Here is a 23204-nt window from a genome sequence, read left to right on the forward strand (position 1 = left end):
CGGGCTGAAAGCAGGTTTCTGGGGTTTTGTTTAGCTTCTATATCTGTAACAATGTTTCAAACTGCAGGTCAGAGGCCGGCAAGCTGCAGGCAGGGAACGTTGGAGTCCTCCATCGCTGAAGCAAGCAAGCCTCATGTGAGTTTCAAGCTGCCTGGCTGCCGGCCACCATCTTGGCTGGCAGTTAATTTGCATAACTTGCTGATTAGCCAATGGGAAGGGTAGCGGTCGTACGCCAATTACCATGTTTCTCTTTTATTAGATAGGATGTGCTCAGTACCATGGAAAATTCTGTTATGTATCTAATTCAACCCTCACAACACTACCAGGAGAGAGGTTCTATTATTATTTACACATTCAGAAGAAAAGACTGAGTCATAGGTATATTAGATAACTTACCCATAGTCACAAAATGGTAGAAAGGCAATTTAAACTCAAATAATCTGACTTTGAGACTGACATATTAACTAATGCAATGCAAGACTGTTCCTAAGAATTAAAAAAACAAAATGAATCAACTTCACATAAAATTAAAGAATGATAAGATCAGGATAGGAAATATATTTAAAAATTATGATTAGGATAACAATAACTTTTTCTTTACTTGGCTCAAAGGGTTATTACTCTGAGGTGTCAAGACAGACAAAAAAGCCACCATTCCTCACTAGAGAAATGTATAAATCCAAATTAGAACGGCCACCTTTAGGACTTAACAACTAACTTCTTTGGTAATACACACTTAGCTCCTTGTTTTTATTTGTGAATGTTTTTCAGTTATTTACATATTAATTCTATATGTTAATTCTATTATAAAGTCTATACCATAAAGAATGAACAGGTTTTTCGGTTATAGTGGTCCTTTTTTCATCCCCTCAAATTCTCAAATATAAAAATAAGCCTTTCTTCAAAGAGTTGGGATAAATCCAAATTATGTTTCATTTGAGTCCTGCCACAAATGATTACTCTGAAAGTTTCCTCAAAGGACATCAACTAAAAAAAATCCACTTGCTTTTTCCTATGTCACACTTGCATTTTAAAATTTCTTGCTCAAATAATGCTATATCAATGCATTAATAAGTGAAACACAGTTCACTCCCAAATTTGCTTCAATAAAACAAGGTTACAACGGAGCACATGGCAATACACTGACAAAGGAACTGACAGTGCTTTACTTTTATGGTGGATACACAGCGCCCTCTGCTGCACAGGCTGAAGAAATGTCAACCAAGCTAAGTTAAGTCCCAAGGTTATCTGAAACCAAATGAAAAGCATGGGGCTTCTTGAAAATCAATAACTGAGACTCATATTTCACTTTTTTTTTCGAATTACCATTGTAAAGATTTTAAAATTCCCTTTATACAGTGATGTATCTTCCTCCACACAATCCTAAACTTCTCAGTCTGACTCTTTCTGTCATCTATATTGATACGATAGAACAATGTATTAGGATCAAGTGCCCCAAAAGACTCCAGTGAAATGACATCTTGGTATCTCCTTTCTCTCTACACCTCTCACACTAGAGAACTGAACGTGGATGAATCAGTGGAACTCTGATTACAATTTCAAATCAAAGCTGAGTTACAGTGTTTAAACTTGCCCAAACTGACAAATGAGAACAGAAGACAAAAGGTGTTATTTTTTTAAAATGGGAGAAATCTTACTTTTCATTAAAAAATGATCCACTAACACCAAGAGACTGTACAGTTACACAAGACAATCTAAAGCTCTAAATGGTTAATATGTTATAGTCTGTATTGAAAGTATAATGGACCCAAATATCCAATGGAAGCTGCTTCAGGATATTCAAGACATTTTTTAACTATAGGCACAGAAATGTACTTCCTGCAATAAATGACACTTAAAATGCACTCTGAATATATAATCGTTGTCTAAACTACACAAAGTCTTTTTACAACAGATACGTAATTAATATAACTTGAAACTGCTTTGAAATATACAAACTGTTAGTAAAAGACACAAATATTTTTAAATAAATCATTATCATTTTTAAAAGTTGAAGAACGTATTATGCTTCCAGTTGCCTAACAGAACCAGACTTTCCTATATAGCCTAATTTCATTCAAGTTAAACCTGAAAATTGAAAACATCTACCCTAGTGAGGAAGACTTAAGATACCAACGTATGATAAACATCTGGATAAAATAATTATAAAAAAGTTAAGAAAAAAATCACTCAAAAAATGCTGTTTTTAAAAAAGACAATGTGCCTTTAACTTAGTACATTTTAAGGAAAGTTTTGTTTTGAAAGGCAAATTTGAAGCACCCTCTAGTGGAAAACTGGTAACAAAAAGTTAAAGCTCTGTTTCTGAAATTTTGTAATTCAATTGCCATAAAACAAGTAACTATAACCTAGGCCAAAAAAAGTAGATTAGGCAGACTCCTCTTTCCAAATGATCTTCGCCCCCCACCCCCCGCCCAAACAGAGCAATTCTTACAGAAGAAAAAGTCTATTATTTATCAATTCTCCTCCCCCCAAATATATCTGCATACAAGATCTGCGAATGTAACATCGTAGATGTATGCTACTCTATACATTACAGATCACATTGTTATAAAATGATTAAGCCAAAGAAACACATGGAATCACTCTGGTAGCTTGTTCCATGTGGTTAACAGATTCAACCAGAAAGAGAACTAAGGAAACAACCCAGAGCACTTCTTCAAACTACAATTCTCTCCAAACACATGGTAACATTTCATAAGTAGCTTTTGCTAAACTAACAAACTAGGTGACAACCCCCAGGGCAATCCAGCTACAGTCCTTCGGTCTTGGTTATTAAAGCCACTGCCTGGCACAGACAAGGTTCCCACGTGCAAGTTCAACCACAGATGGTTTTTACATTAGTAATTTAAAACTGAGTAGATGAAATACCAGATTATGTGAATTAACAGGGTTATCCATTAATAATTAGATGGCATACTATGTATTATGTCAATTCTTAGCATCACAATTTGGAGAAATACTAACAAAATAGAAAATGTCCTTAACTAAGAGACCATTTTAAAAAATAATTTAAAATCTATTTTCTGAGGAAGGCTAAAAACAGAATTATTTAGCCTAGGGAAGAAAAGGGCTACATAGAAGAGCAGATAATTGCCTACTGATTTATTGATACTTTAACCAGCTGTTAATCAAGGCTCTGAGTCACGGTGGCTAGCTGGACGAACATGGTCCCTGCAGGAACCTGCATCTTGAATGGGAGAAGATGAATATAAGAAATCAACACCTTTCATTAGGGTCAGGATTTGTGTTTTATTCACTTTGGTATCCCCAGCACTTACAACAATACCTGCCACACAGTAGGTGCTCAATAAATATTTACTGAATTATATAAAAAAGAAACCAGCTAGTGATGACTAGTATAAAGAAAACAAAACAAAATAATCAATAGAGAGTAATGGGGAAGGGTGGGGTGGCAGGTATGTTATTTCAGATCGGAGAGTTAGAGGAGGATCTTTTTAAGGAAATGCTATGAGAACTTAGACTTAACAACCAGTCAGACTTGCAAAGATCTGAAAGAACTTTCCAGGAAGAGGAAATAGGGCACTGGCTGAGGCAGGAGTGGTTTGACATTGAAACATTCAGACTGGTCATGTGGGCAAGCCATGGCAGCCACAGTAAAAAGTCAGATTTTACTCAAACAGTTTGGGCAAAAGAAAGCACATAACCTCTTGATCTATTTTGGAGGTAAGGAGTAGACATGATTTGCTGACAGGTCAAATATGTGAGATGAGGCCAAGGAGTATTAAAAATGTCTCCTAAGTGTGGTGCTTAAACAACTGGGTGGATAAGGCTACTTATTGAGATGGGAAAGCGAGGTGAAGAGCAGGTTTCAGACAGGTGATGAAGGGGACAACTTTGACAATTAGTGATATAATTGGGAGTTCAGGTAGGCGGTTATATATTTCGGTTTGAAGCTAATAAAATAGACTGAGGTAGAGAGCTGTAAGTTTGGAAGTTGTTTCCAGAGATGTTTAAAGCCATGAGGCAAAAGAGTTATCAAGAAGTAGGGGGAGGGGGAGGAATTTTTCCATGGAAAAAACAGAGTTAAAGATAGAAGTTAAAGTAAGTTCACTCCAGCTAGTGTAGCTCAGTGGCTGAGCATTGACCTATGAACCAGGAGGTCACGGTTTGATTCCAGGTCAGGGCAACCCTGGGTTGTGGGTTTGATCCCCAATAGGGGGAGTGCAGGAGGCACTCATCAATGTTTCTATCTCTTTATCCCTCTCCCTTCCTCTCTCTCTAAAAATCAATTTATAAAACCAACATAAAGTGAGTTAAGTTTGCTGAGAATTTAGTAAGAGAAAGCACACTTTAACATTCTAACTAGAGTTGTACAGAAAGGGAATGGACTGCCTACACACACCATGACTGTCCACCAAAGGAGGGTTTTAAGAAACAAGGGCTAGATGACCATCTAGAAGATTACTACTAAAGTGATTCCTATAAAGCAGCGGTTCTCAACCTGTGGGTCACGACCCTTTTGGGGGTCGAACGACCCTTTCACAGGGGTCGCCTAAGACCATCAGAAAACACATAATAATTACATATTTTTTTGTGATTAATCACTATGCTTTAATTATGTTCAATTTGTAACAGTGAAACTACATCCTGCATATCAGATATTACATTACAATTCATAACAGCAGCAAAATTACAGTTATGAAGTAGCAACGAAAATAATTTTATGGTTGGGGGTCATCACAACACGAGGAACTGTATTAAAGGGTCGAGGCATTAGAGAGGTTGAGAACCACTGCTATAAAGGATGGGAGTTTCCCCTAAATGGCCTTCAAAGGTACCATATGCAGGGGTGGGGAACCTCAGCCCTCAGCCCATATACAGCCCATGAATTCACTTGGTCTAGCGCTGCCATGGCATTAGGGATGAGTTAACTAAATGTCTGAACAAATATGTATATAGCACAGGCTAATTTTTAAGTTGATAATTTTGTATGGCCTGAGAATGATGTTATAAATAGCCAAATGGCCCTTAGCAGAAAAAAGGTTCCCCACCCTTGATTTAAAGGGACTTTTAAGACAATGATTTACCTTTACTTTTGCATATTATTTTGTTACTAAGGTAAAATGATTCCAAGGTAAAAGAAAAAAATCACTGGCATATAAAATGTCTATCTGCTAGTAGCCATTATACGTTACCTGTTTTTGTTAGCAAAAGGTTATCCAAGTGCCTGTCTCCAACTCCAAGTATATATGTAATCACACAATATCCAGCTGCAATAACAGTTAAAAAACAAACTGTGAATAACACATGCAAACCAGGTTATATGGAGTGCTCAATACAAAAGCAATGTGTGCTGCTTTAATTTCAAATTGCTTACTACTGTTTTTGATTTCTCACCGAAATTCTCAAATTAAATTTATAAGCTTTGACTCTATGAAGTTTATTATTTGAAACTCAAAAGAAATTACTATTTGCAACAGAAAAAAACACCGTGTAGAATTTAGTCAAATTATAAAAGCCACTTGTTTCAAAAGTGAAACCAGGTTTCAGGTCTACCATTTCTCATTTATTAGACATGCGTTAAAGATGATGTGAAAAAAAAGTGTCTACAGAAATGCACATAATGAGTCAGTCATCCCACAATCGTGTTGTCTACAAGATAACAAAGTAAATGCAGGGTTTAAAAAAACAAACAAACAAAAACTTTACAGAAACAATTCTGAAGTGCCGGCCAAAAGAAAATAAATGAATTCATTTAAGCAGTAAAGACATTTATGAAATTCACAATAGGACTTATACCTCATTAGTACTATTAATCAAAACCACTAATGACTTCTTTTATCAACATTTTATATATCTTAGTCTTCTTATAGAGCATTTTTATGCCTCCCCCAAATCCACATGTTGGAATCCTAATGCCAAAGTGGTGGTATTATAAGTTGGGGCCTTTGGGAAGTCCTTAGGTGATGGGGGTGAAGCCCTCACGAATGGGATTAGTGCTCTTGTAAAAGAGACACCACAGACTCCCTAGCCCCATCCACCACATGACACAAGAAGTCTTCAACCCAAAGATGACCTTCAGCTGACCATACTGGTACCCATGGCTGGAATTCCAGCCTCCAGAACTGGTAATATTGTTCTAGTAGCCTGAAGGGCCTGAGACACCTTAACACATTCTAAATGTGTATGGATATGGAAATCGCAGAGTAGCCTACTTCCCTTCATTCTAGCATATCAATGGAAGGAAATAGTCTGTCAAACTTACCACAGCTTTTAACATACGTGTCCATTACCTCAGCACTGATCCCATAGGGCCCATTGTCACTTGGTGCATATTTTCTAAAAAAGTTCTGAAAATAGTATTTTACATGTTAACAAATTCAATATAATTCTTAAATACATTAGGCATTTCGAAACTGTAAATAATTACCATAGGTATCTGATCCAAAATTTAGTCTGTAGTTATAAAATGTGGATTTTAGGAAGCATATTCCTCAGGAATAAATCTATTGCTATGCTTACAAACTGTTAAGACAAAACAAACAAACAAACAAACAAAAAACACACATATATGCTTAAAGAACAATAAACTACTGCTATATCGCCATCCTTAACATATCACTTGTTTCATCTTTCTTTTGAAAGTAAATATGAGGGCTGTGGGGTTTTTTTATATCATACATTCTCCTGAAAATGAACATGAATTGCTGTTGTTTTTAATTACAGTAAACACTTGTTATCCAGTGGGGGTTCCACATACATAGATTCAACCAGCCGCACACCAAAAACATTTGGGGGGAAAAATGTTACCTGTTGCAAAACCTGAGGCTTGAAGGGTATGTTAGGTCTGGTTCCCAGACCTCCGATAGGTTTGATTTGGTAGATGGAGTCACAGACTCAACATATAGTTGTAGCACGAATAAGATTTATAGCAATAAGCACCCTCTGCCTAGCAACTATCAAAATTTTAAAAGGAAAGCAGGTTGATTGCTATAAATTATATTATTTTATATAGCATAGGCACAGCAAACCACCCTTATCAGTTATGGAACAGAGGGAACACACTGAAAGCCAAATTTCCTGATACAAGCCAAGGGCTGCCTGTGCAATCCATCAGGCCTTCTAAAGACAGTAGCCTTGGCCTGCACAGAGGGTTAAGCAGTCACTCAATGTTCATAGCGAAAAAGCAGCAGAGCCAAACTTCAACCCCAGGCAGTTTGATGTTCTGACCCCGAGCTTTTAACCACTGTACATAACTGTACCCCAAACATAAGAACAGAGTAACCACTTGCTCTGCCAAGAAATCAGAGTAATGCTTTCCGGCAAATCTAAACTCCATACTGAATTAGGGACACTCTAAATCGAAAAAGACAAAACACACAGTAGCAAATGTCCTCTATCAAGCCCCTGTTGTATTATCTTTCATCTCAGGCATATCGATTATTCTGTGAGAATATCATTCATTTTTCTTATATAGAGAAAAGGAAAAATTCTATTTAAAAGTTAACAAAAATAAACCATTAAAGTATAATAAGAACAAATTCATATATTTAAAATGCAAAAAATTCCCAAAATACACATGGCTTAGTCCTAGGATCTACTTGCCTTTTCTTATATTAAAAGAGGCAGAGATGTTCCAAGAGGAGGACAGGGGCCTGAGAAAATAATTGTGCAAAAATGCACAAGCAAGAGTATAACTAGAGCACTAAACAAAAATTCGAGATAATCAAACTGTTCATTAATGGTTAAATGACAATATTTCCACACTTTGAAATGTAGCCATAAACTTAAGGCATTTTTAATTTGTTCACCATTTAATTACTGATCTCCTATTATGTCCGAATTATGTCTCATATTTGAGAACCTCTATGTCCTAATATGGAAGAATTTCCAAATGTTAGCATTGTTTACTTCTGAGGAAATGAAAAAATACTTGCAAGAAAAAGGGTGATAAAAGGAGACTTTCAGTTTAACATACATACTTTTATACAGCTTGAAATTTTTATAACAAGAATATATTCATGAATTCTATAAATCTTTAAATAAGTATCATACCTGAATGCTTCCTTCTGTATCAAGAACTTCAGCAACAGGAACTGACTGGATAAACTGCATGAAGCCTACACAGAAATAAATGCATAGCCCTGAGCTAAGTTATTGATTAAGCAATAAAAATAAAGGCTCTGCTAAGAATAACCTTCATTTGCAAAGGTATACACTACATACCTGAATAACTCTAAAAGGTCTGCAAACACTATTTAGATTCATTCTGGTGGTTATCTCAAAGGCTAAGGTAACTTTTAAAAAAATAAGCTAACTTAATCTGTATGTTTCTCTAGGCCAATTTCTATAATTGTACACAAGGAACACAAAAACGTAAGAAGCCAAACTTCTTAAATCTGGCATAAAAATTTCTTCTTTCTGTATTCTGTATATTTTAAATATATCAATTAAAAATTTTCCATTCCACATTTAAAATCACTTTAAGAATCTGAAATTGTGTAATACCAATCACCTAACCTTAAAACTGTATTCTGTTCATTAGCTTTTTTATCTAATACTCCATCTTCTACCTTTTAATGGGAATGATAGAAGAAAAGTATAAATCCTTTAAACTACCAAAAAGAAGAGGGGGAGATAGTATACAGGAGAACAAGAAGAAGAATCTGGGAACAGCAGCAATATAAAACAACAAATACATTAAAAAAATCAAAGTTGAATGATGGAAAGAATTCCAGGATCATAAACAATCATGATCTGGTTTTGGTGAGCCTCCTATCAGCTATTTGCATGCAAATTAAGAGATTGGATACTCTTTTAGAATATGAAATGTCTCATTCATTACTATATCATAAACACGAAATAGTTTTCATTAATTCACTTAAAATTTGTTATTGTTTCTTTACTATATAGCAAGAACTTTGCCAGGTAAAACATAGAGCCTTGACCATGCCTTCATAGACCAAGCTTCAAACTTACAAGCTTGCAAGTTTCATTGGGATAAATACTACAGATGAAAGAGTACTATGAAAGAGAACAGTGTACAAGCATGTCAAACTCACAGCCACTGGGCCGCATGCCTCTTTTAAATAACACGAGTTTGACATTCTTGGGTGGGAGAACTAAATTACAATAGAGAACAGAAGGCATCTGGCAATCTGAGCCATGTTTTGAAGGATAATGAGTTAACAGGTAAAGCTGTGGAGGAAAGAATGTAAAAGATAATGAATACAGCTATGTGAAAGCCTGAGGGCTGAAAGACCACAGTGCATGGAGAAAAGGGAAGGTGGTCAGTGTGGCGAGAGCCCCAGAAGCAGGGGTGAGAGGCAGAGGACAGGCTTCAAGGGCAGGCACAGGGGGAATGTCGCTCTGCAGAACTAAGCTGTGGCTTTTGCCTTCATCCCAAGAGCAAGTGAAAGCTAATAAATCAAGTTAAGCAAGATAGTCAAAGACCATATCTGCATTTTTAATAAGCTCATTCTGAGAGGAAAATGAGAAGAATTAAATTATCAAAAAGATTTGGAAGTGGCTTGGGAAGGGCAGGAAACCTGAGAGATAACTTGTTTCTCTGGGTATGTAAAGGTATGCAACTCTAAGAGAAACAAGACTATGGAATTCACAACAGGCGTTCCTAGGGAATCTCGCTCCAGCTTCCAGAGGATATTCAATGTCAAAAAGCTGTGGATGCTATCAATCCATATAGAAAATCAGGTAATCAGTGGCTTTTATTAGCAGAGCACAGTACAAAGCCGCTCTAGTAGTTAACTCTCAAATGATGATTCAGGACACAGATTGCCATGTAAGAAATCACTGTGAATTATAACCAGCTTTGAATGCAAAGAAAGGTTTTAGTTTTTATTCCAAATATGATGTTTAATGATTGGAGAGGAAGAGAGGCAAGGAGAGAGGCAGGCAGGCCAGCCCAGCTGGTCTTCAGTGCTGCAAATGAGTTCCAGTTCTAGCATTTTTAATACATTTCAATTAAAAAAGGAGAAGTATACTCATTGACATTGAAATAGACCACCACAGTGTAAACTAAACTTACCATGTTTTGTACTGGTGGCTAATACTTTATAGGGTGTTAACTTCAAATCCAGATTTTCTTTCCGCAGTAGCTGTTGGTCAAAAGGTAAAATACATGAACTAAATGTAAAGATTGTTATGAAACAGTTTTACAGGCAAGTATTATAGCAGTTTAATAAATAAGAGTCAGGAAGTGAACCTAAACTAAGATTTAACTAAATTCCTTAGTTAATTTAACTTTCATCATCAAAATAAATTTATTAAGCACTTACTAGATGGTGTGCCAATTTTTTATCTTAATCTAAATCACTGTCAGTTTTCAATGAACAGTAGACTTCCTCCTACTAATTTATGCAGGTTTTTTTTCTGCTCATAAAGTATTTTAGACTCAGATAAAATGAACTAAAAGCAAATACGTTCCTTTAAAATCCTGGGACAGGGATGGGATTTGAAAATGATCTAGTTGACGAAGAGGAAGGAAAGTACTAAATCCAACATTGAACCAATTCAGTTGGGAAAAATTTTTTTATAAAAAGAAACACATGCAGTTTCATTTTATCCCCATCTCAAGAGCCATTCTGCAGTGCACAAAACAGCTGAATTTGTTCAAGGTCAAGTGGAGACTGCTGAGCTTTCTGTGTTGTACTTGAAATGTTACAAATATGTCCTGTGTCCATATACAGCATATGTACTAAACCAGTTTTCTAAAATGAAATAATGTTCCCCACCAACATAAGGCTATGTTCACCTTGTCCATGAGTGAAATGATTTGAAGAATAAGTTGATCTTGGCGTAAGTCATCCCCATGCTTAAATATAACTGGGTATTTGCCTCCATCTTCTGTCTTAAAGAACAACTGTGCAGGCATAAGGGCACTCTGGAAATAAAAATATTGCTTTCAAATTTGGATATAAGTTAATGTATGAAAATTGACTATGCGCAGAAGAAAATGCTGACATGTAAGATTTGCTAACAGGTAAACAGGACCTGAGAAACAAGATGGTTGGCAGCAAGTAGCATTAGGGAACGCTGGAGAAAACAGTGAGCTAGCTAATAGCCAGGACTATTGGGCATACAGAGCACAAGCCCTGGACTCAGTCATTAGATTTCATCCAATTAAGTGAAAGATTCTAGTTATTCTAGAATAAAAAATAAAGGTACTTGAGATCACCCTTCATTTCATAAAAAAGTAATTTAAGTCTCAAAACTGCAAAGCCAGTCATACACCTGCCCTTAGAAGCAAGGGATCTTGACTCTACCTGGTGCATTTTAATGCTGTACTGTTTTACCTCATTTACTCCAGTATGTCTCTAACACTACAAATAATCATGGTGAGCACATCTCCTCTTTATCATGCATGATGCCAGACTCCTGACCCTCTCTAGTTTCAGACTGCCTTAGCAGCTATGCAGAGGAGGTGTTAGTTTTATCTCACAAGTGAGGAGACAGGAGAAAAAATGTGTGCAAGGTCATCCAGCTCATATGGGGCAGAGCCTGAATCCATGACTATGTCATTACAATGTCCAGCAGATAACGATGCTGCACAGGTCATGATGGGTCCTGTGGCACATCTGGGGAAGACAGCTACCACCAGCTGGCTGTTTTTAACTATCCAAGAGTTGGCTGGTCAAAAGAAAGCCTAGCATGCCCTTCAGGACTAAAGAGAATTACTGTATTACATAAAAATATGAAGGAGAAAGTTAAACCATAAGAACAGGTTGAGCAATGTTAAAAAGGTTAACTGGGACTCATATCTAACCAAGTGAACCTATGAACTGAATGCATAATATAAGGTTTTCAATTTAACTTTTTAAATAAAAGCTCAAATGGGAAAAAAGTAGGTGTGACTTTTATTAAAAAGTAGTTAAAGATTAAAAAACAACCCAGATATATATATAAATACTTTACACATTTCATACTAAAGTGCCTACTGATAATACAAGAAATCAAAGCACTGTTAAATAAAGGGTACCTTTCCCCCTAGCATTACTAAATCAAATACAGATATTACCTGCAGTGTTCTAGCTTTAAAGAACTAGGTTCCAATCATTCATGTTAAAGATCCATCATGATTACCTTGAATAGTGTAGCTGTTTCTGGGATTATTCCTCTAATTTTCACCTGGGGTTCTAGAGGCAATGGGATAAGTTCCACATCTGACAAGTTCATCTTTTCATTATCTCCAAGCAATGCCTGTAGTCTCTCATTCTAGAAGAAGGCAGGAAGGATTAATTAGGTTAAACTTTTTAAAAAAGTAGTTTATAAAACATGGTAAAGACATAAAGACTGATTCCGTTAACTTTAAAGTATCTGCAAAACACCACAAAAAATATGTGCCAAGTGAGAGCTGCCAGGGGCAGCATGCTCTAACAGGAGCACTCCTTGGATTATGAAGAGCTGGACTTGCACATGGTCAGGGAACACATTTCTCTTGCTCATCTGAGAATCAGGAATATACTCAAGCTAGACTTAAAGATTCCATTTTTGTTTTCAAATGATACTGAAGCCACAAAGAGAAACTAACTTCGTTTGAAGCATAATTTTTGCACGACCAATTATCAAGCAAGAATTTCGTGATGCTGCTCCTGTGCAAGTTTTGGGTTTAAAAAGTAAACTCAACTCTACCCAACTTGAACCTTACCGTTCATTGTTCATTAACTCTGACTGATCAAACTTCTAAGAAATCATCATTTATTTCCTTCAGCTCACACCCACACTGCATTGAACCAACATTTCATGTCACAGTGAAATAGCTTCATCACTGAGCAACAGCTGTGCTATTTAGACCAAGCCGTTCCATTCCATTCCAAAATAATGTCCATTTCTTTGAATGCTGTGAGAGTCATGCAATCTTTGAATAGGCAAGCTTATTCTTTAAGGGACAATTTGACTTGTCAGTCCCCGCAGCATAGAGCACTTGAACTGTGATGCTACTGAAAGGATGTGTGCCTCAAAGGGAGAGCTCTGAATCGGTAAGACAGAAGTTCAGAAAAATGTTTAAAGGACCACCAAGACATAAATTAAATTCTTTCCCTTTAGTAAGACCTCAATTCTCCTTTTGAATCGGCAAGTTCAAGTTAAAATCAACTGAAAACTGGTATGAATTTCTACATATCCCCTACAAAAATCAGTAAGTCTACCGAACCAAATGCGCCATCAGACATATCTATGTATTTGAAAACCCAGTGGGTGAATGGTGGAACGACCAGAAGAACCAGTCGACCAGTCACTATGATGCGCAGACCATCAGGGGGCAGACGCTCAATGCAGGAGCTGCCCCCTAGTGATCAGTGTGCTCCCACAGCGGGAGCAGCTGCTAGAGGCCCAGGGTGAGCCCAAGTCTCTGCACCTATCAAATACCTGAGACAATCCAAACTCTGGCCTGACCCCACCACCAGCTGATGCAGGCCCCCTAAGGTGTGTTCTAGAAAGAGTGCGGGGAGCTGGCACAGGCGGATGGCAAGAGGGGACATGACTGTGGACTCCCCAGGAAGGCTGTCCTAATGACTGAGGATCCTGGAGCACGGCTGCCCTGAACATCCCCGATGGTGTCACTGACCTGGCATCACACATCAAGAACATTCACCTAGTGACTTTGGGGTGCAAAGCTTTCTGCCAGGTTCCTCCAGGACACAGAACACACCTTTACCCAAGACATTACCCTGAAATACGACCTCACATTAATTGCCTCATTCAGCAGCCACTCACAGGGAGGGTCCATAGCTACTACGCTGACCAGGATGAGCAGCGCTCCCACAGTGGGCCAATGCCCTCAGGCCATGCCCTGCCACGCCCCCGACCAGTGCACGAATCCATGCACCGGGCCTCTAGTACTAATATAAAGTAACGTTAACTAATTTGAATATCTAGTTATACCATCATAACCAATTTCTAGTTGATGTGCTCGTAAACAGTAAAATAACCGGAAGCAGGTAATAAAAGAAGGGCCACAAATCCAGCCACTTCTTCCTACCTCCACTGCTCTAAGCCCTGGGGTCCAAGCCACCAACATTTCTCATTTTGATTCCTGCAGCAGCCTCCTGCTGCACCTCTTCTTCAACCTCTGCCTCTCACAGTCTCTTATTAAAAACAACTACAGTGCTACTGCTAACAAGAAAGACAGCTCATGTCACTCCTGTTCAAACCTCCAATAGCTTCCACTCTCACTCAATGTTTAAGTTAAAGTCCTTAAAATGGTGTATATAATGTGTTTCCTCTTTATCCTATTTTCTCCCTCTTAACCTTGTGAACATTATTCTATGCACATATCTCTGCTAGAAATTCTCTCTAGACCTGATCCCCTGTCTCTGAACTCATGACTCAATTTTTCACCTTTCCCTCTCTCCATTTGCATCTCACAAGCCTGGAGAACAACAGGAACATGGACTGTGTTGTTAACATAGTAGAAAGGCCTGCCTACTATGGGATTAGGTGAAGCAGGGGTGGGGAATGCCCAGCCCACGGCTGTATAAAGCCCTTGAAATCATTTGGTCTGGCTCTACCAAGGCTTTAGGGGTCAGTTAATTAAATGTATGACCAAACATAGCAGGCTAATTTTTAAGTTGATAATTTTATATGGCCCACAAAAGATGTTTTAAATATCCAAATGGCCCTTGGCAGTAAGAAGGCTCCCCACCCCTGAGGTAAAGATAAGATATCAAGTGAGTCCTTCATATTACGTAGGTTATTGATTAGAAAACAGTCATGCATGAAGAACAGATGCCCAACTGTCCTCATCAAGCAAAAGCCTCGCTGTTGAAAGATCAATGCACAGGCCATGCATCAGAGTCAAAGCCAGTGCTGTCCGAAACAACTGTTCTGCAACCCTGGCTAAGCCACTCTGGACCTTCACTTTCACAGATAGATTCTAATCTAAATGATCTCTAGAGGCCCTTTCCATGTCAAATGGGTTATATTCTAGGATGCTAAGATTCTAAAATAAGAGTCAATAAAACACTATAGGTAAAATATAGATTCAAAAAATATGGGTACACACCCCAATGCTAATCCTTGCTGAGGACACTGGACAAATTAACTTAACTTCTCTACTCCTACTTTTCCTTACAGCTGGGAAAATAATAATAGTACCTAACTTATAGAGTTGTTGTGAGGATTAAGTCAATATATAAAACTCATAAAATAGAATTCCATACATAATCAGTATGCTTAAGTGTTCCTATTACTAAAATTAAATAAGGTTTTCATAAAATATATCAACCCAAAAGAAAGTACCAAAACTCAGAATTTTATGATATCAAGACATTATTAGTCATAAATAAAAAGCAAATCCCATAGGTTTTACCTTTTTCTTACGATTTCCGCTTTCACGCTGCACTGCCTTCATTAGATGCACCAGCCGATCTACAAACGTCTGCTGTGCAGCCAGCAAGGAGCGCATAACTCTGACAGACTTGTCACCCTGAAGGTATTCAACGGGAAGGAAAATTAATTCTATGCAGCATAATGATCAGGGTTTTTTTAATAGCATGGGCGATCTTTATTTATTCTTCTAATAGCTGCAAACTTCAATGCACAGTGTAATTGAAAAAGATTAATTATCTTGATTCAGAGACGAGAAACCTGCGATCTTAAACACCAGCTTTTCCACAGTTAAAATATTAAGTGAGTCTTCAGCAAGTACTAGTCAGTCAAAAACAGCACGTTTTTTTTTTTCTCACATACAACCATGTAACAAAATAGAATTTATTCACACAAAATGATTTCACTCATTGATTCAATAAATTTCTGGACGCCTATGATGTCTTTAGCAATGTGCTGGGGACATGGTAGCAACAATATTGGTAGAACTAAAAATCTACCAAATAAAGGGTAAAGTTATCAAATAGCAACATTTTATATGCTGGCTTAGTAAAATAAAAGTTATAATAACTAAATGCTATAAAGTCTTAGTGATTCCCAGTTCATAAAATATTATAAAATACAGTGAATTTTCCAATTACACTGGTAAGGACAGCTGGGAAAATATTATCACCCTCATTTTGAAGATGAAAAGATGTAGGCTCAGAGGAACTGAGATTTCTTCACAGAGTGACAAATGCCGTAAGTGATAGAACTGAGATTAGAAAAGAGCACCAATTTGCTAAATAATTATTTGCTATTTGCTAATCAGTTTGATGTAGAGACACTGAGCTCTGAAGACTATATAAAAGCTTAGTCTCAAAGAGTTAAATAAGGGGTGATTTAAATATTTAATAAGATGAAAGAAGATAAAGTAGTAGTATTTCTGAAAATCACAGATTGATGTGCTTTCTTTTCATTGCTGTGTACCATATTTTCTCTTTAAATGACAAATGCTAAGCTGTGAGCTTTTAAATTTATTTCAATGGATTATATATGATGTACAGTATGAAAATCATGCATCTATACCAACTTGCTTGTTTCATCAATAGCGAAATTTAGAGGGGTTGTCTGCCTCACCTTGGTACAACTGCTGGCTGAACTGTGACACTACTGTAAGAGTCACAAAAACCAAGGGAAATGGTTACCATACCATCTCTAAAAAATGTTTAAGAAGGAAAATATATGGTGTATGGAAAGTTTCTGCAATATGACCACTGCCAAGCTTTTTGGAACATACTTAGTTTTGAAAATAAAAATACTAAACAGAGGTAGAAATGGAAAAGCAAAGTATTGGGGTTTTTGGTTCCATGTATAGGTTCATTCATTGAATCAGGGATCAACAAAATTTCTGTAAAGGGCCAAGGAATAAATTCTTTAGACCCACTGGGCATACACTTTCCATTCCAACTATTCAACTGCTAAGGTAGTGCAAAACTGGCCATAAAGAGTATGAAAACAAAAAGCATGACTAGGTTCCAATAACATTTCACTCAAGAACACTGAATTTGAATTTCACATAATTTTCCTATATCACAACAAAGAATATTCTTCTTTTGACTCTTTTGAACCATTTGAAAATATAAAAACCATTCCCAGATCAAGAGACATATCAAAACAGGCAACAGGCGAGATCTGGTCCAGATTTGTCACCCTATGTTAAATGGTTACCTTCAACAATGCTTGGCTGAATCGTCTCATCACATTCAAGTACATCTCATGGGTCTTTGGGTCTCTCTGCTGAGTATCTTGATCTTCACATTCCACTATCACATACCTTAAAAATACGTTGTCATTCAGATAATGTGAAATGAATCTCAGGTTCATTTTGTAAATATTTATGCCTTTCCACTAAAAGATTAAATTACATTTGCAAAAATAATAAAATGGGAGTAATGAGGTATTTTATCATCACTCTTTTAAAAGTGGAAATATAAAGGCCAACATATACAACCATCTATAAAAGGTAAATAAATAACAGTAACTAATTTGCACAATATATTAGATTTTCTAAAAATTTTGGGATAAAAAAACACAAGCATTTTTTCCTATACTTTCTGAGGTACAGAATTGCTGGGTCATATGAGAGTTTTAGTTTTAATTTCTAAGAAACCTCCACACTGTTGTCTGTAGTCGCTGCACCAATTTACAGAGGTTCCCATCACAACTTTGTAAACACGGCCACATTTATGCACACAGATGCATAAATCAAAAAAGTTTCAATGGATTATATATGATATACAGTATGAAAATCATGCATCTATACCAGCCGTGGGCAAATTATGGCCCGCGGGCTGGATCCGGCCCGTTTGAAATGAATAAAACTAAAAAAAAAGAAAGACCGTACCCTTTTATGTAATGATGTTTACTTTGAATTTATATTAGTTCACACAAACACTCCATCCATGCTTTTGTTCCGGCCCTCCGGTCCAGTTTAAGAACCCATTGTGGCCCTCGAGTCAAAAAGTTTGCCCACCCCTGATCTGTACCCATTTGCCTGTTTCAATAGCGAAATTTAGAGGGCTTGTCTGCTCCGTGGTACAATTAGCTGACTGTAGAGCTAAAATCGGAACATAGGACATTGGGCTCCTCGGTCAGAATTCTTCCTGTTCTACTCAGCTTACTCCCATATTGTTTTATCTTGAGAAGCCACAAGAAACTTTTCAACCTTGTTACCTAATAGTGTTTTACAAATCTCAAGTCACAGCCACCGTATTTCCTTGTACTATTTCTGGGAAAGAGTATATTCAGCCATGTAGAAGGTCAATTTCATGAGAGCCAAGAGCTTACCCTTGGCACTTCCATAGCTGGCAACTAATATTCAATATATTATTGTTGAACGAATAAATGACTTATCTCATGGATTTAACCATTATTTCTAAGTTGATAATTCTCAAATAGGTAAATACATTCCTTTTAACACACCTACGGATTAATTTTGATTTCATTATGTGGTCTGCTTTTACTTGCAAACTTGCACTATGCTCATTTTATGCATTTACACTTCAGTCAGGTCAATCCCCTGACTACCCCGTTGTGCTTCTGGTCATGTTGCAGTACTGTCCACAAACACCTTCCCATCTTCACCTTCCCATAGTCTACCCATCCTTCCAACAGAGGGCAACGCCCTATCTCTTTCAGGAAGTCTTCGCATGTCCTAACAACTTCTTCCTGTGTGTTTACGCAACAAACTCATTTACAAATGAGCAATACTGATGACCACCTTGTGCAGGCTCCTTGCTCTCCTAGACCACCAAGTAAACACAATGGCCACAGAGATTTTGTGTGATTGAGGGTATAGATTGCTGCTCAATATAAAGGTCAAGGATCAAACACTCAAAATCATTTAAGCCAAAGTTCTGCTGCACAGAACAGTCCATATAAAATAAAAATAACAGTACCATTTCCAAATATGAAGGGCAGATTTAGATCATGACTAGAAAATGTAGATTTGAATCATTTCTGAATTCTCTGTTCAGAGCAGTAAGCTAGGTTTTACAAAGCATTCTAATGTATTCCCTTGAAATCTGTCATCTTCAAGTAGAAAGGCAGACAAAACTGCCCCATTTCCCATTGTAAGATGACATCAGTGGACTACCTGTGTCCTGGCAATTTTGTTTTGTGGGGTAAATAACCTTTATTATCTTGAAAAGTCTTAAAAGTTAGAGAAAAACATGTCAAAGCATCCAAAGTTTACTTTCAATTCCATCATACTGGAATAGCTATAAAAATAAAACTCTGAAACGATTTATAGATCCTGATGCCCAACATTTCACAGATCGGAGACTATAACTTCTCTCTGTGGCTTAAAAGGTTGACACTATTCATTTTAAAAGGATTGTCTGCACAACAACAGGCCCCTAAGGGTTCAGCTAGAGCAGAAATCCCATTTAAATCACTAGAAAGGGAACAAATGAAAAAGGAAATTCAAAATGTTCAAAAGGAAATAGAACAATTAAAATGTATACCTGACCTACTGGACAGTTTTTCTAAACTCAGTCAAAAACAAGACAGTATTTTGTTTAATTCTGTCATGGAAAGGGAAATGCCTCATTGTTCTTAAAAAATGAGCTTTCAGAATAAAGATCTATTAATTCGTACTGTTTAAGTAAGCACAGTAAATTGAGCGGTAAAAATTAGAGATTATTTCTATAGTTAAAAATATATCAAGTAAGTGGAGAAGTTTTAAATGTTCTCTCAATGTCCAGAGGCTTCAGGCAGGGCTTACCCAGCTGGCTCTTCCCTTTGTTTGCTCTGCAAAACTGGATAAGGTTTCCTTGTCAAGTGTTTAATCCTAGTGCTATGTTTTATTGAACCAAAATATTTCCCTTGTGGCTTAGTCTTCTTATCCTTTACACTGTAGGGTTCTGTGACAGATAAAGGGAATCATGCTTCATATTAATTATATCTCAAAAAGTGAGTTAGTCTTCCTGTGCCTTCCTTCCTTCCTTTCCTTCAACTCAAGAGATCATAAAATAGAGGTATTTAATACTTGCCCTATTTAACCTCACAGGAACAATTGAGAAAAGGTCACTGAAAATACTCTGTAAATGGCAAAGTGCTAGGTAAATGATCTAATCTTCAGGTTCTATCAAGTTCAATTATATGATGACTTTGCCTCAGTTTCCTCGTCCATAAAATAAGTAACCTCACATTCCCACTTTCCATTTCTGTATGCTTCCGATGTTTTGGTAAATAATGTGAAAATACACACTCCTAAGGGACTATAAAGTATCATACTTAAACTTAGATACCATAAAAGGCAAGCAGACATCAAACTGAAAAAAACAAACAAACAAACAAAAAAAAACACACTCATTACCTTACCCAACCTGATCTTAGATACTGGAAAGTTAGTGAAAAGAAGAGAAATGGTGGTGCTAACAAGCATTCACGAGCACAGTTGTAAGGGAATACAGCTAGATATAAATACCATACTTAGGCTTTGGATGGTTGCTCACACGTTATTTTAAACTGACTTAATGTTTATGATATTGGGAGGGGAGGGGCCTACAGAAAATAAACAGAAAATTATTTTCACATACCAGTATAAGTAATTAGCCAGTGTTGAGTTTTTGCAGGCTCTTGATATCAAAAAGGTGCAGAGATCTTGCTGAAAGAATTAAAAGAAATGTATATATATATATATATTACCAACTGCTATTAACTGTTTAATATCTAAACACATATTTGTTTTAAACATCAGGGGTGTCAAAGATTCTTCTCAAATTAGAAGTCTTAGAGAGAAATTAAACAATGCATACTAGTGCTCCTGCAAATGCACTTCCAAATGCACGTTTCAGAGTAGCACCAGCCAAATAGGCCTGTTTTACCTCAAAAGTCAGTCTACTTATCTAAAAAGATTTAATTTTTCTATGAGTTAAGAAACAGCTTTGTAGTGTATCAACCTTAGTATCAAAGCCACACATTTCTACAGTGTCATCACAAACACCAAAAATTACAGTAATGTTCATAAATACGTTAGCAATAAATATTGAGTTTCTTTAATAAAATACTGAAGCCAGTTTATTTTTACATTGCATATGAATCTATTCATATGCCCAAAGCACCAATAAAAAGCCTCGAATTGAAGATCATCTGGTGCTTTTTGCTGAGAGGAAAAGTAATAAACATGCATCATAAAACAGGTTATTTAATAAAGTTGTAATATTTGGTTTATTAATCAAAATCAATGTTTTAAAAGCCACCATAGGCCCTGGCTGGTGTTTCTCTGTGGTTAGTGTTGGCCTACAGACTGAAGGGTCTCAGGTACAATTCGCAGTCAAGCGCACTTACCTGGGTTGCAGGTTCCATCCTGAGACCCAATCGCAGGAGGCAACTGATGTCTCTCTCTCTCTCTCTCCCTCTCTCCCTCTCTCTCTCCCCCGACCCTCTAAAAATCAATGGAAACAAATACTCAGGTGCTAATAAAAAAAAAAAATCCATGTTTCAAAAACCAATCTAGGCCCTGGCTGGTGTGGATAAGTGGTTAGAGCATCATCCCATGCATCGAAGGGTCTCAGGTTTGCTTCCTGGTCAGGGCACATACTTAGGTTGTAGGTTCGATCACCAGTTGGGGCACGTGTATGAGGCAACTGATCGACATTTCTCTTGCACATGGATGTTTCTCTGTCCCTCCTTCCCTTCTTCCCTCTCCTTTCCTCTCTCTCTACTATCAATGAAAAACATATCCTCAGGTGAGGATTAAAATCAATAAATAAATAAAAATTTAAAAAATGAAAACCACTCTACGGTGTTTATCTGGTAGGATCTCTCCTATAGCAAACTTGAAAAGCTCTGCACTCACCTCCAGATTTTCACCATCTGAACCTTCTTTCGTTTTAGATGCAGGGGGAGGGGAAGACACTGGAGGAACAGGACTGGTTATAATTTGGGAGCTGAAAAAATAATAGGAGATATCACTGATATGTAACATATTCTTTTTGGAACAGCAGATACATTTTGTTTTGGTTTTTTAGCATATTTCATCTCGATATTGTGTCCGGATAATGTGTCGCTTCCTAAGGTGTGTTCTGTGCAACACCAGAGTCACAGTATGCTTTGGGAAAGAGGCCTCGTGGTCAATGAATACAGATAATAGCTGCTTGGAGATGTGCAAGTCCACATATTGCTAAAATACTATTGTTAAAAAAAAGAAGCCCATTTTACTTCAAACAAGCATCCCAACATTTCTCAAACATATTTGGTCACAAAACCACCCCTAACAACTTTATATCTTTTTAAAAATACACAAATTAGTGACCAGCAGACCATGATTTGGGAAATACTGGGTTACAGTATATATCCTGCCATAAAATCTTAAGCAGACCCTAAGAAAACATTCTAGGTGGCATAAGTAAGGAGGAAGGTAGCATGACTAGAGACAGAAGGCTTCCAATGTATACTGGGAGAAAATGTAAGGGGTATCTTCTCTTACAAAGAAAAACAAAAATTCTCTCTGTTTTTCAGTTCTTCTCCAAATGAAACACAGAAAATAAAAACAGTATTAACATAATCATAAAAAATTTCAGAAATATAATCTTGAGCCCATGTGACAACTGAAATATCTGGACTGATTCAGGTAATCTGATTTCCAGAACTCATTCTCAAGACTTTAAAAAATAGCTTATTATCACTGGGCCTCAAAGTTCTTGCCCAAAGGTTCCTATTTATTGCAAATTTTAAGATTTGATGAAAGACATAATGGCAAAGTAAAAAGAACATGGACTCTGGAGTCAACTCTACCATTTGCAAGTTATGAGTTTTGGGCAATTTACTTAACTTCTAGTAAGTCATTGACATCTAAATTCTGGATATGAGCATCTGCCTCAGTTGATTACTGTAACAAAGCAATGTATGTAGACTACCTCACAGTGTCTGCTACAGAGGTGAGAGTTCTTAATTGTTATTATTGTTACTAGCTGATTTTAATGAAAGTAACATGCTCTTCATTTAGTATAACTACTAACATATACAATTTTACAATAAAATATTTGAATCCACTAACATGTCGTCCTTCATTTAATTTAACAGTAAATAGTATATAACACTTACTGAACATTATGTGTCAGACACTTTTCTAAATGCTTTATGTGTATTAACTCATCCAATGTTTCAACCACCCTTAAAGATCAGTTACTATTGCTATCCTCCTGCTTTTAAGATGAGAAACTGGGGCCACAGAGAATATGCAACTTACACAATGTACACAGCTAGTAAGTGACAGAGTCAAGATTTTAACTTAGGTAGTTTGACTCCATAGCCTGCGAAAACTATGAGTGCACATGTCATATTCATTGCTAAAACTTCAAACTTAGTACCAACTAGGATTTTGTACATGT

General features: G+C 36.9%; 1 protein-coding gene across 1 annotated transcript in view; it reads right to left on the bottom strand.

Annotated features, from left to right (window-relative positions):
* The window catches only part of PIK3C3 (phosphatidylinositol 3-kinase catalytic subunit type 3), a 69236-nt gene that overhangs the window by 12024 nt on the left and 34008 nt on the right, over positions 1-23204 (bottom strand). The window contains exons 10-19 of the mRNA XM_015565548.1: positions 21671-21761; positions 20409-20476; positions 17035-17140; positions 15308-15424; positions 12082-12213; positions 10754-10882; positions 10028-10097; positions 8038-8102; positions 6248-6332; positions 5178-5252 (exon numbers count right to left, since the gene is read on the bottom strand). Of these exons, the coding sequence (XP_015421034.1) occupies positions 5178-5252; positions 6248-6332; positions 8038-8102; positions 10028-10097; positions 10754-10882; positions 12082-12213; positions 15308-15424; positions 17035-17140; positions 20409-20476; positions 21671-21761 (938 nt within the window). The remainder of the gene's footprint in view (positions 1-5177; positions 5253-6247; positions 6333-8037; positions 8103-10027; positions 10098-10753; positions 10883-12081; positions 12214-15307; positions 15425-17034; positions 17141-20408; positions 20477-21670; positions 21762-23204) is intronic.

Source organism: Myotis davidii, unplaced genomic scaffold (genome assembly GCF_000327345.1).
Source record: "Myotis davidii unplaced genomic scaffold, ASM32734v1 scaffold259, whole genome shotgun sequence".
In the NCBI taxonomy this organism is placed as follows: Eukaryota; Metazoa; Chordata; class Mammalia; order Chiroptera; family Vespertilionidae; genus Myotis; species Myotis davidii.